This window comes from Lycorma delicatula, chromosome 1 (assembly GCF_047948215.1).
Source record: "Lycorma delicatula isolate Av1 chromosome 1, ASM4794821v1, whole genome shotgun sequence".
NCBI lineage: Eukaryota > Metazoa > Arthropoda > Insecta > Hemiptera > Fulgoridae > Lycorma > Lycorma delicatula.
In genome coordinates, this window is record NC_134455.1 from 144,074,925 (window position 1) to 144,088,608 (window position 13,684).

The 13,684-nt window shown below is 30.3% G+C and overlaps 1 protein-coding gene across 7 annotated transcripts in view; it reads left to right on the forward strand.

Moving 5' to 3' along the window:
• LOC142323462 (myogenesis-regulating glycosidase) overlaps window positions 1–10,071 on the forward strand; it is a 131,272-nt gene extending 121,201 nt beyond the window's left edge. For all 7 annotated transcript variants that reach the window (XM_075363121.1, XM_075363111.1, XM_075363141.1 and 4 more), the window contains 2 exons: window positions 4,814–5,016; window positions 9,569–10,071. In XM_075363121.1, coding sequence (XP_075219236.1) covers window positions 4,814–5,016; window positions 9,569–9,886 — 521 coding nt within the window. In that variant the 3' untranslated portion in view covers window positions 9,887–10,071. The remainder of the gene's footprint in view (window positions 1–4,813; window positions 5,017–9,568) is intronic.
• The last annotated feature ends 3,613 nt before the right edge of the window (window positions 10,072–13,684 follow it).

The following is a 13,684-nucleotide window of genomic DNA, read 5'->3' on the forward strand; positions in this document are numbered from 1 at the left end:
GTAGAATTTTGGAATGCGTAATCTAATGACTGCACTCTCTTTTAAAAAAAAGATATTCATCTGTGAGACCAGATTTTTTTTTTTTAATCGAATAACCAGAGGCAGGTGCACCCACTTATGTTGCCCATACAGTAACAGTGGCAGTAGCTGTGTTAGTTGAGCTGCTATGCCGTACACCATAACACACCTTAAAAAATCAAAATTAAAAAAAATTTCAAAATGGTTTTTAGATATTTATCTGAAGAATATGTGCAAGTCCAATTCATAAATATCTCATTTAATGTAGTCGGAAATGGGAAAAATTTGCAACCATTGCTCAATTTTTTTTTAATTTCTCCACCCCTTCAAGGTCAAATTTTAAAAAACCTGGAAATTGGTTTTTAGATATTCATGATATTTACATGAAGTAAAAAAATAAAGTTGATATTTTCACTTGTTACAAGACATTCATAAATTAGTAGGTTTTAAAAAAAGATTCAAAAATCCACTTACTCTTTTAATTTGAAATTTCAAAAAATCCTTTTTTTGTGTGTGCTTATATTGTAACAAGAATGTGTATTCAAATTTTCATCAATTTATCTTAAGTAATTTTTGTTGAACATTTATTACACAGGTCTGCGATGGTAAAATTGTCTGGAATCTATTTAATGATTTCAATGGATTTTTTGGCACTGAAAATATTTTAATAATTCCATGACAAATTTTGTTCATAGTTTGTCGTTTCTTGTTCTATCTGTAGACATTAGCCTATTATAAAGGATCATTTTGTAAAACTGTTGTTTAAATAAACAATCATAATATTTTTTTATATGAAAATGCAAGAATTTGATAATCTGAATAAAAATATAATGGATTTATGATAAAGAAGTTAAAATCAATCATAAATTTATCACATAACTGTACATACAGCCACTTTTGTGTTACTGCATGTCTGATCATTTTCCTATTACTGCGTGTTTGTCTCTGGAATTTGCGAAAAACACTGGAATTTTTAGAGGAAATATTTGGTGATCACATGATCTCAAAAGGTCTGTGGCCCCCTCATATCCCTGACTTATCGTCACCAGACTTCTTTCTCTGGGATTTTGTGAAAGGACGTATATATAGAGTAAACCATAGTACTCTACAAGACCTGGAGCGAGCAATTACTGCAGAGATGAATTCAATTAGCCCTGATGTCCTACGAAGGGTGTCAGAAAATATGGTGCAAAGGGTTCAGACCTGATTTCAGGAAAATGGTGGACATTTCAAACACTTGCTGTAAGATATTACCAGTTGCATAACTACATTCCATGTATCAAATCACATTTGAGTATGTATTAGTCCATAGTGGAATTATAGTATGCAGTACATAATATGTAAAATAAAATGATCATACTGTATAAAATATAACTAAATGTACAGAATGTAGTAAGTATAATAAACACAAACAGAAAAAATAAATAGCTTCAAGCAAATCAAATGAATTATGGTTCAAATAAAGATTAGGATGATTCTATTGCTTCAAGCAATTCAAATGACTTATGGTTCAAATAAAGATTGGGATGAATCTGTCTTTTTTTCTATTAATTGATAGTAAATAAGTTTTACAATTTTTTCACAATTTTTTAACAAAAAATCATTATCAGTGACACTAATGCTTTTATTTATTGTAAATTCATTTACACTTTCTGATATTTCCATCTAAACATAATAAAAATATTCTTAACATCACTTTTTAAATTATTAGATGAATAACTTCTAAACTATGAACAACATAAATACAGATTTTTAGGCAAGTTTTACTTTACGTTTTTCACTTATACAATTTCAGATGTGAAGATAAGATGATAAGACAATGCCTGAAAAATGGCAAATATTTTCTATGGGGCGAATCTAAGACCAGTTTCAGAAGTATTCATTCTTAAGTGCTATAGTAGTGGTCAATCAGTGAAAAAGTTAGCCAATTAGTTTTTCTTGAATATATTACAAGTTTTCTACAAATGTCAGTAACTAATAAAATATAACTATTTAAACAGTTACTACTGCAATTTATTAAAGTTAAAATAGACAGAAAAATCTAAGTTCAGTTTCCTTCAACAGTTAGCAGATGATTACCATATTATTTTATTTGTTACATTTTCATTTAGGTGATGTGGAACAAGCATCTTCAGCTGTCTTTTGTCTTAAGATTATAACTATAAAAGGAACTTCTTGAGGTTTTGCAGTAAGAGTACAGAGATCATTGTTTATCTCGGTTATCATATTTGTGAATTTTATAAACTGTTGTGAGAAGCTTGTTGTCAATCACAAAACAATGATAACAATGGACCCGAACTCTCAGAAAGATTATATTGCTTATAATTTTGATTGACATTGTGATATGTGAGAAATATCTGCAAACCCGGTTTCTACTTTACATTTGAGCAGAAGAAAAAATTATCAACTTTCTTGAAGTGGTTGAAAATAACTCAGTTTCTTGTTAAGAAATAACAAATAAAAATATGGATTTTCTTATGTATAAAATAAAGATATTGAAAAAACTGCATTTTTCAGAAATGATATAGTGATAGAGAAAATTATTATCAGCAATATTCAAATATAAATACCAGGAAACTGTACTGCAAAGATGGCCCCTCAAGTTTCTACAAAACTTTTGGAAAAATTCTACTTAAAAATAAAAAAGGGCAATTAAAAAAAAAAATGGCAAAAGAAATGCATTTAATTTGTGAAAATTGTTTTTTTTTTATGAGATTCAGCAAACTATGAACACAAACATTGCATGATTTTGTTTTTTGTGTGTATGGTTAACACACTCAAAAATATCATGAATAATATTTTTCCCATTTGGAGTTAAGTTGTCATTTCTTTCACTCTTTGGTAACATAATGTTTATTCCTAGCTCGGCTGTCCCATTCTCAAAGAAAACACATGTACTTAGTATAGCCTAACTGCATGCCTAACAAAATAACTATAACTTTCAAATCACCATATATGTTCCAGCTATGTTTTTTATAATTTATTTTTTCAAGAACTTCTTGAAAATCATCACATTATATATCTCTTTCAAATTAATACCAAGAGCAATTGGTATTGAAGGGTATTTGTTACTGTTGTGTAATAGAACCACTTTTAAACTATACTTGGATGAATCTATGAAAAGGTGCCAGTCCTCAGGTTTATGAACTTGTCCTAAGTGCAACATAAGCTCATTAATATTTGTGCAATAAACCAAATTATTTTCTTCAATAAAGTACTGAGAAAGTTCTTTTTGTTGGCTTCAAAAGCCCGAAAATTTTGTATTTTTTTAAAATAAATTCCAACCTTTCAGTCTTGATCCTAACAGTTCAGTTTGAATTTTGATAGATTTAAATCCCTAACCAAGTCATTTAATTCACCTTGTGATATAAGATGTGGCTTATTAGAAGATAATTCAAAATCAAAATCATTGTTGTCTTCTTCAGTACTGACTGATTCTTCATCGCTGCTTTTAAAACATATACTCACAGGTGGCTCGGGAACTGGAATAATTTCACTGTGAGGTACAGGCCTGATTGCAGATTGCAGTGAAGTATATTTTACAGTACGTTTAGATTTTTTAGAAATTCTAGACACACTTGTTAAACAAAAGTAACAATTGGTTACATGATCCTTTGGTTCACGCCAAACCACAGGTACACCAAATGACAAAGCCTTCCGTGTACCTTTCAGCCATCCTCTTAAATATACAGAGCAATTAGTGCATACTATATGAGGAGCCCACATCTTATTCTGTTGACCAATTTTACACTGAAGGTACAAATGATATGCTTTTTTAATTAAAGGTGTAATGTTTTTTCTATTTGATTTTGCAGTAAACTCACCATGCACATAACAAAAGGCATCCATATCATTTACACAATTTTGAGGCATTATGACACTGCACTGTTAACAAACTTAAGACAACAATAAGACTGAAAAAAATTAATTCATTCCTAAATCCAGTGCTTAATACAAACAAACACAGCTGTGTTTTCAGCTACATGTTTTGACCTGTACAGACATGACTAATCTTGTCCATGAAGGCTCACTCTTCAGTATTAGATATGATATCATAATATGTGACTATGATATGATCTAATTCTTTGTCTTGTATTGTTTATTTATAACTTACAAATTACGTTAACAAAGTTAAATAATAAAAAATGAACTAACAAAATACAATATAGGAGCTTAAATTGCTAACAATATGGTGAAAAATGAAAAAAAATCCTTTAATTAAAATTTAAATTTTTTTCAAAAATGGTGGGTGATAGAAAGATTCTGAGTTCATATTCGTTTTCAGCATCAAAAAACAGATAAAATCTTCTATCGCATGTTAGGAAACAAAAATTAGTTTATCATAATATTATGTAGATAATCCAGTAAATCAACTGTTTAAGACGCGACTGGTAGAAATTGATTAAGGACACTATATTGCAATAATAAATCCAGTTAAAAAGTATATAGAATAATAATTGTAGTTTTAAATTCTTGATTCAAAACAATTGATTTAAAATTGTTTTGTTTGTTCAATTTCATATTGAATACATTTATATACCTTTCTTAGCTTCATCATAATTAATCACATGTTCACATATCTGAAATGCATCAACATGTGATTTAGTTTTGAAGCTAAGAAAGGTATATGAATGAACTCAATGTATAATATAACTTAAATTTTCTTTTCATTGTTAATGTTGTTGTGTTACTGCAATGCTATTAGCACTTAGCAAGTAAAAAATATAATATTAAAATTCATTATTACAGAATCAGTAATTTGAAGATAACAGTTTTCTTTCATTTATTTATTCAGGAAATTTATCTGCAGAATTCACACTCCCTGAATTTGAACAAAATATAGTCACTGGCTTGCCTAATAAAGAACTTTACATAAGGTGGTTACAGTTAGCCACATTTCTGCCTGTAATACGTTACTCTCATTTACCCAGTGAATACACTGATGAAACTGAAGTGTTAGAATTGGCAAAAGTATTAACTGCTCTTCGGCAAAAAATAGTAAGTATTCCAATAACATATACTATTTTTTTTTTTTTACAATTTATTAATAAAAAGTTTAGTTTGTGAAAAAGTACCAATAATGATCATTTCAAACACAGAAAAACACCTAAACATTTTTTTCATATTGACAAAGTTGCTAGATCTGAGTAAAACTTTCTTGCTGCTCTGACTATAAGCAAGAACAAAAGCAAAAGATGGAGTGCTGCAACATGGACCATGTTGGTTTAAGGTGAAACAAAAAGGGAATTTTAATAGCTTACACCAGTGGTACCAAATTTTTTTTACTATAAGCACCCTTGCTGAATTCAGATTTTCCCAAGATTTCTATGTTAACTTCTAACAAGTACACTTTGTGAAATAGCCAATAATTTTTTTCAAGGATTAGGTAAAAATAGATAAAACATTTTAGATCACAAAAAAAATGTAATTGAACAAATTCTTCAACTAATTATAATGGCTGGCCTTTCAATCACCCTTTTTCATTTTAGCCTCCAGAACCACCATAAGGTATTACTTCAGTTGATGAATGAGGATGATATGTATGAATGTAAATGAAGTGTACTTTTGTACAGTTGTAGATTGACCATTCCTGAGATGTGTGGTTAATTGAAACCCAACCACCGAAGAACAATGGTATCCATGATCTAGTATTCAAATCCATATAAAAGTAACTGCCTTTACTAGGATTTGAACCTTAGAACTCTCGACTTCAAAATCAGCAGATTTGCAATTACGAGTTTAACCACTGGACCTGGTGAGTTTCTGTCAATCACTGCATATTTCTCAAATCATGGAAACTGGTCACAGCCACCTTTTTCCACATTGATTTTCATGTATTTAGATTTTATCATAGTAACTTTTGAAAACAGCTTTACATAAATAATAAATTTCAATTGGAATCAAAATTCTCTGAGAGTTACAACTTAGAAGTGGATATTCATTTTTTCATAACATCCAAAATTCAGTTAATTCCATGTTGCTAAATTTTGATTTCAATGTATTGTCACAAGGCAACCCAATCAGATTCTCTTCTGCTGTAACAGTAAATTCTGATAGTGTAATGGCATTAAATGGATCTTGAACCCATGCAAATTTATTGATATTATCATTTTGAAAATATTTCTCAAAGCAGGTAAAGCTGTGATAAGTGTTCTTTAAATACTGATTTCATACCCCACAAGGGAAATCAACTCCATTGGAGGTCAAAAATTGTTACAATAAGGGGATCATTCCTTGCCTTCATCGTCATTCAGTTTTCTTTTCTATAATTAGGTTTTTTTATAAAAGGTGAAATTTTCTCATTTAATTTTAAAAGGTCCATGTTGCTTCCCTGCAAGGAGAGATTTAGGGCATTTAGCTTTTCAAAAATGTCACATAAATCTTCATAAAATCTTCATTCACAGAATGTTTGAATACTTGCGTTCCACCTTTTTAAAAAAATATAAATTTTTTGTTACAATTCAAATGTACTAAAAACATTCACAACATTACCATGACAAAGCCACTGCAAAGTGCTGTAGTACAACAGAGACATATGTTCAGATCACGTATCCTCAGATAATTTTTTGAAAAATGTTGCTTTCAACGGGCAAGTTTATAAAAGGTTTACTACATCACTACATATTCTAAAATTTATTCAATGTAGGATTAGATATTTTGACATAAGTGCTTCCCTGTAAATACTACAGTGAGTCCACAATGCTTCAGGGCCTTTGCTTCAAATAAAAGCCTGCAATCCAACATAACAGCCAGACATAGAATGAGCACCATCAGTGCAGACACCAACATGGTTAGTCCAACCCAAACTAAAAATGAGCACCATCAGTACAGACTCCAACATGCTTCATTCAACCCAAACTAAAAGAAATAAGGCAGTAGAATTAGTTCTTCTACAGTTGTATAGGGCTTCTTACATTTTACAATTCTACAGTTTATGCTATCTTGTAAGGTGCTAGAAAAGCATTGCTTGGTATTGATGTCTGCTTATAAAAACTACCCTTTTGTTGATTTTTAACTCTTTCTGCTAAAGTATTCATGAGATTTACTAATTATGTTGCAATGAATTGTTTTTAAATGGCTTTTCAACTTATTTGGTAGTATGTACTCTTGAACCAACTTTCATACACAGAACACAATGTGGCATCTCTTCACCATCGACCTCTGATAATTAATTCTCCCTCTTGAATTTGCAGGTAAATTTGTTAAACCCAAAGAGAATGGAATATAGTTGCTGGCTTTCTCAGGTTTCTAGGCCTGTAGATGATAGCTGAAGGGGTTTGATGCTCTTAACAGCTAGAATAGCAACCCAGGTAGCTAGGAGCCTGCTTGGGCACTTATTTCACCAATGTAAGCATTTTGGCATTGAGCCCTGATTATTTTAGCTGCTTTTTCATTTCCTCTGTGATGGAGATGTATGTGGAAGGGTGAGGGTAATTGACCTCGCTTCCAAGAACAGACCAGATTAGAGGTAGAATGTGTTAAAAAAACTTTGTGATGTGCTGGATATGGGTTGGTGAAGGTACCCAAAAATAAGTAAGATCAAAGTAAGTTAAATTACAAAATGTATCTGGGGTATTTATATCACAAAACTGTAGTTTTTGTGATCAACAGTTTAAAAGGTATGAGAATAGAATCTTAGATGTTTATAGTAGACTCAAATTAATTTATATATTTGTTACTGCAGTCTAGCTTTGAAGCTTATTTATTTAATGAATAATTATTTTATGTCCTTCAGTGTTAAAATGAGGCAAGGGGATCATGCTTCCATGAAAATGTTAAATAGTTGACAGGGCTAAAAGTTAGAATAGATGAGTAAAGATGTTTGGAAGAAGCCTACAATGAAGGTGATAACAAAGTTAAGTTAAATCACCAGTGGAAACATCTACAAAGGCATTTCCATTAGTGGCACCCTGAAGGAGGCCAAACTGATGATTGTGATATATAATCAGAGTTAGAGGGTCAATAAGATGACCTCTGGTAAAGCCCATCAGGGCTATGAATGGAGGAGGAGGTGGTGACAGCAGTCATCAAAACATGGATGTCTTCCCCTATGGGGGGTCAGGATATCAGTGAAAAACCAAAGTCCAGATAACCGTCACCATATTTTCTTCATATTCACTTCTACAATAGAACAATTATTACAACTTTCAATAAAAATTAAGATAATTTGTGTTATCATGAATGATAAGTATAGTTCCTGAACTACAATTAAGCTTTTTCTCTTATAGATATGGTTGTGGTACTTAGCTAACTATCTTTTATTAAGACTCATTTCCAGTTTTTATTGTTGTGGAGACAAAACTTTAAAGGTTAATTGGAAGAAATGGAGGCAGAACTGCATTGTGTGATCTCAGAGATTGGTAGCATCTCTTTTCTCAATCATTTTGACTCAAATCTCAGCAGAAATACCACTTATTCACACCCTAACAACCTACAAACCACATTCCTTTTAGTAAGCTGGCATCTGGTTATAAAAATCCTACTAAATCCCTTTTGTTTAATTTCAGAAAAACTGAGGAAATGGATAAAAAAAACAAAAAAATATTTAAAAGTATAGAGACAGAGTGCAACAATGGAGAAAGTAAAGTAATTTATTTAATTCTGGTAATTAATTCATTAATGACAATGTGTCTGACTAACTTAATGTTGTTTCAAAGCTGCATCCAAACTAAAGCCATTAAATAGATCACTTTGGTGATCAGTGGATAGTTAATTTATAAACATAGATGTATTAGCAATACTGTAAAAATTCCAACATGTGTGAAATCATTCTGAAACTTAGGCCAAAAAAAAATGAGAAGATAACTGCTAATGTGACTATGGATGAGTCGCAATTTTGCATCAAATTATTAAACAGCATTTATGCTTTCAAAGACTTGACTGATTCTATATCAAATTTATATCACTATTAATTAAAATATTAATTACCAGTATTATTTATATTCATTTTGCAAATTCCTCAAAGAAAGTTTTAATGAACTACAACAAACATTTTCAGTATGAAAAGGTTTCACCCAAGTAAAACATATGTCAGTTGTGAGTAGTTAAAATTAATTGAATAAGAATACAAATTAGTTGACTTTAAGTAAAAAATAAAGTTCCACAAAAAATAATTGTACAAGTTACACCATTACTAGCTGAAGTCATACTGAAGGAAATTCGATCTAGAGGAATAATTCATTATTTGACTTATTGTTCTGTCTACGCATGCTGATATTACACTGTATTTTTACAGTAGTAGTAATTATTTTTATATGCTGAATTCTATACTTACATCTAAATGAAATATAGGAGTGAAAAAAAATGTCTGGTCATTATATCTTACACCAACATTGATAAAAAAATCAGATCTCTTAATATTTTTAAAATATAGCCGTACTGGAATATAATAAACAATTCTACAAGCATTAAGGTACAACAGTATTTACCTTTAATTTGTGAAGTAGATTACATGCTGTAATGACAATGTAGATGATGCAGTTATTACCTTAATTTCAGTCTGTTTCACAAAATTTTATTTTCTTATATTATTTAAATTTTATTTGTTTAGATTAATCCTCTCTTGAAGAAGTATGCCCGTGAAGCTTTAGACTCAGGCACTCCACTTATTCGTCCATTATGGATGTTAGATCCATCAGATTCTGCTTGTCACCTTGTAGTTGATGAATTCTCAGTAGGTGAGGATTTAATAGTAGCACCTATACTACGACCAAGTACTCATGAGCGTGAAGTTTATTTGCCAGCTGGAGTTTGGAAAGATGGTATTGATGGAAGTTTAAGAAAAGGATCTCGATGGATCCACAATTATAAAGTTGCTCTGGACAAAATTGCATATTTCCTAAAAATGCCTAATAATACCAGGTTTTGAAAGCTGATGTAATTTGTTATCAATACACCACAGAAAAAAACAATATATTCTGTACACTGTGAGTGTGTGCACGCGCGTATATTTGTATACCTCTATGCATGTGGTGGTGGTGGTGTGTGTGTGTGTGTGTGTGTGTGTGTGTGTGTGTGTGTGTGTGTGTATGTGTGTATGTGTATGTGTGTATATATATATATATATATATATATATATATATATATATATATATATATATATATATGTGTGTGTGTGTGTGTGTGTGTGTGTGTGTGTGTGTGTGTGTGTGTATGTGTGTGTGTGTGTGTGTGTGTGTGTGTGTGTGTGTGTGTGTTTGTGTGTGTGTGTGTGTGTGTGTGTGTGTGTGTGTGTGTGTGTGTATGTGAAGTAACATTTTAGCTACAGATTGAAAACAAAATAGCACATTTTGTTAACAAATACTTTTAACTTTTTTTACAAGTGATGAGTTTTTGTCAATTCTGATATTTTTAAATTAGAATAATTTCTACAGCTCTTCCCTATAATTTTTTTACTTTATGTAATTGACACTTTTCAGCATTTAGAGATTACCTGTTGTTTCCATTATTAATTAAAAATAAAAATAAGAAAAAAATTAAAAAACAGAATTTGTTTAGATTTTCTCTTGTAAATATCCATGATTCTATTTATAATTAACATTTTTTAATAAAGAGTGGTTACTAGAAATGATTTAAGTTTAAATACAATTTTAATCAGCATTATAGTATATTAGTATTTTCATTTTTCTGCCTAATATCTATACAATAAATAAAAATTGTAATACTCATTTAAATTAAATTATATTCTTTTAGTAATTTTAAAACATGTAGTGGATAATTAAATGTTAAGTAGTTAATTAATTATTCATTAAAACGTATGATCTAGTTATAACTTCTGCTGATGAATATAAATGTTGAATGTATTAAACTTAGTACAGTTAATTTTTTGCTGTAGTTATTTGCTGCTATCAACAGAATACTACAAAACTTCATCAACGTTCTTAACTTCATGGAAAAGTTTTTAATAAATATTGCCTCAAACATTATATTTACACCCTTCAATTTCCAGGATGCTACTCACTGAAATGTTGAACATGTTGCAAATTGTAAGAAATGTAACCAAAAAATTGGTAAATTGTAATTTACTAACTTATTCAAACCAAATAAAGTGTTATTATTGGAATTAAAGTAAAGTTTGAAAAGTAACAAAATTTAGAAATTCTAAGTTAAAATAAATAATCACAATTAAAATAACTGAAGTGGTTATAAAAATGTTGTTTTATTATTAAAAGTAAAAACATCTGTTTATTAGTAATAATATATCTATTACGGGAGCAGTAAAACATTTTGAGTTTTTTGAACTTCATTAAAAAATCCAAAAGATTGCATTTCAGATTCAATTGAGTTGTGCTGAAATTTAGAGTGTCATGTTATGTTTTGAATCACATTGACTGACCTGCTTGCTTCAAAGTAAGATTTGTTAAGAAATATTACAATGACAAGACAGGGGAAAAGAGGTAAAGTTTTGAGAAAAGGTGAGCCAACCCTTAAGACATAAGATTCTTATCATAGAAATGCAAGAGAACAGCCAGGGTGCTGTTGAGTCAGCCATTAGCTGCTCCAGTGCAGCAGTATGAAGTCTCCAATCTTACTTTCATATGTGGAAATTCCATAGTAGGGTTTATACTAACCTTTGAGAAATTACTCAGAGATGAATTATTGATGATTAATGTTAAATTAGCATTTTATTTTTTATAACTCCCTTAAGACTACAAGAAATCTATGGATGTATTTTATTTTTATTCTGGGTCCTTTACATCAATCAGTAATCAATAAAATACCCCATAGGTTTAAATTTCTTTGCATTTTTATATTTTAAAATTTAGATGTTGTCATTCACTTCTGAGTGGATTATTTAAAAATGTGCACAAGGTTAAATTTACAAATACATTTAGAAAAAGCATAATAAAAAGTAGTGATTAAGCCTAGCTTTACATTTTTATCTTCCAGTCCTTCAATCCAAGTTATTATAACAAGTACTGTTGGTTAAATTAAAATGTGATCCTGTGGTTTTATGTTACCTGAATTTGTAATATTATACATTTGTGTAGGTCATGCTCATGTAAACACTGCTCATTCAACTGTCTCAAATTCATTTCATGTCCTCAACTTCATAATTCTTTTATATCAATAACATTCTCATCATTGACTTATATTTAAAGTAGAACATATTTATTCGGACTTCTGATAAGTCTGATTACAAGTGATCTCATCTTTTTATGAGCTGTTGCCAATTTTTATTGTGGTTGTGCCAAAAATATTGTTAAGAAAAACAAAATTGCTAGGTGTATCATCTGTATATATTACATCAACATTGCTTATTCAATATTTTTCATTATTTAATAGAAGTGTAAACTGATTCTGTAAGATACTAGCATGTACTGTTTATTTTTCTATATATATTTTGATTAATTTATAAAATGTTATTGTATGCATGAAATAAAATTGTGTGTATTTGTATTGTGTTCTAAATACTTGACATTCAAACCCATGCCTCAACTTAAGCTTTAATCTGTAAGTAGTCAGCCAGAGAGGTATCCATCCATATACTGGATACATTTATCATAAATTTTACTCTGTTTAACTCACCAGTAAATCTTAGTCAGTCAATCAGTGGAGTTATGACGTTTCTAAGAAATATAATAATTATCTAAATTTCTAGTAATCGGTCAAATTGGATTTAGAGTATCCACAATTTCCAGGCAAATAAATATTGTTATTGGTTACAAGGGTTTGAACCTCCTTGTTGCTTACTTAAATTAGAAATGAATTAAACTACTTATACTAAATGGATGCTTAATTACTAATGTATTCTGTTTACCTTATTTACAATTATGTCTATTAATAATGGTTTTCAATGGAACTTGCTTCATGTATATTTTTTTAAGTAGAATATGAATTACCAAGGTGGTTTAATGTGTTTTTTGTCATCTGTTGTAATATATAAAAACAATCATTACAGAGTGTTTACAGATACATTGAGAAAGTTTCATAAATTTTATTTTTATTTATTTTTTCATATGTATACAGATGTTTCATGAAGTTCTCCCGGTACTTTCATACCCTATTCTATCAGTGAAAATAGTTCTATTAATAAAAAAAGTTCATATAAAAACTATGGACTAAAATGCTTAGTTTTCGACTTACGCCTAGTGAAATTCATTCGGATTTTGGCTACCCCGGTGAAATAATATACTGAAATTTTTAGGAAGTAAATTAAAGGGCACAATTAGTGATTTAATATAGTTTTTGAACTGAAAACAACCGAATAAAATAGGTCCCGAACTGTATCTGACGAGAATGTATTTTTGTTTTGTGTACAATATTTCCGCAAACGCAAAAATCTAAACATGTTAGATTAGGCGATCTTGGTGGCCAGGAATGTGGTTCCTGCCACAAGGTGAGTGGAAACGACGCAAGTGGGGAGGGGCGCCATCATGCTGAAAGTACACTGCGTCTCACCGCCAGAGTAACAACTTCAAGCAGCTGCGGCAATTCTCAGTAGATCTCAGCATTTAAGCGACCAGGTAGCAGTAGTAGTAGTATGAACGGTCCAAACACCATATTATAAAAAAGGCCTCACCATACAATATAAAAATTGCCATCCACAGTTTCAAGAGGATTTATTTCTGCCCATGTATGCTCACTGAATAAGTTGCTGATGCCACCTCGAAGGAAAATTTTCATCATCGGTAAACAATACGTACTTTTAGAGTAGTCGATTTGT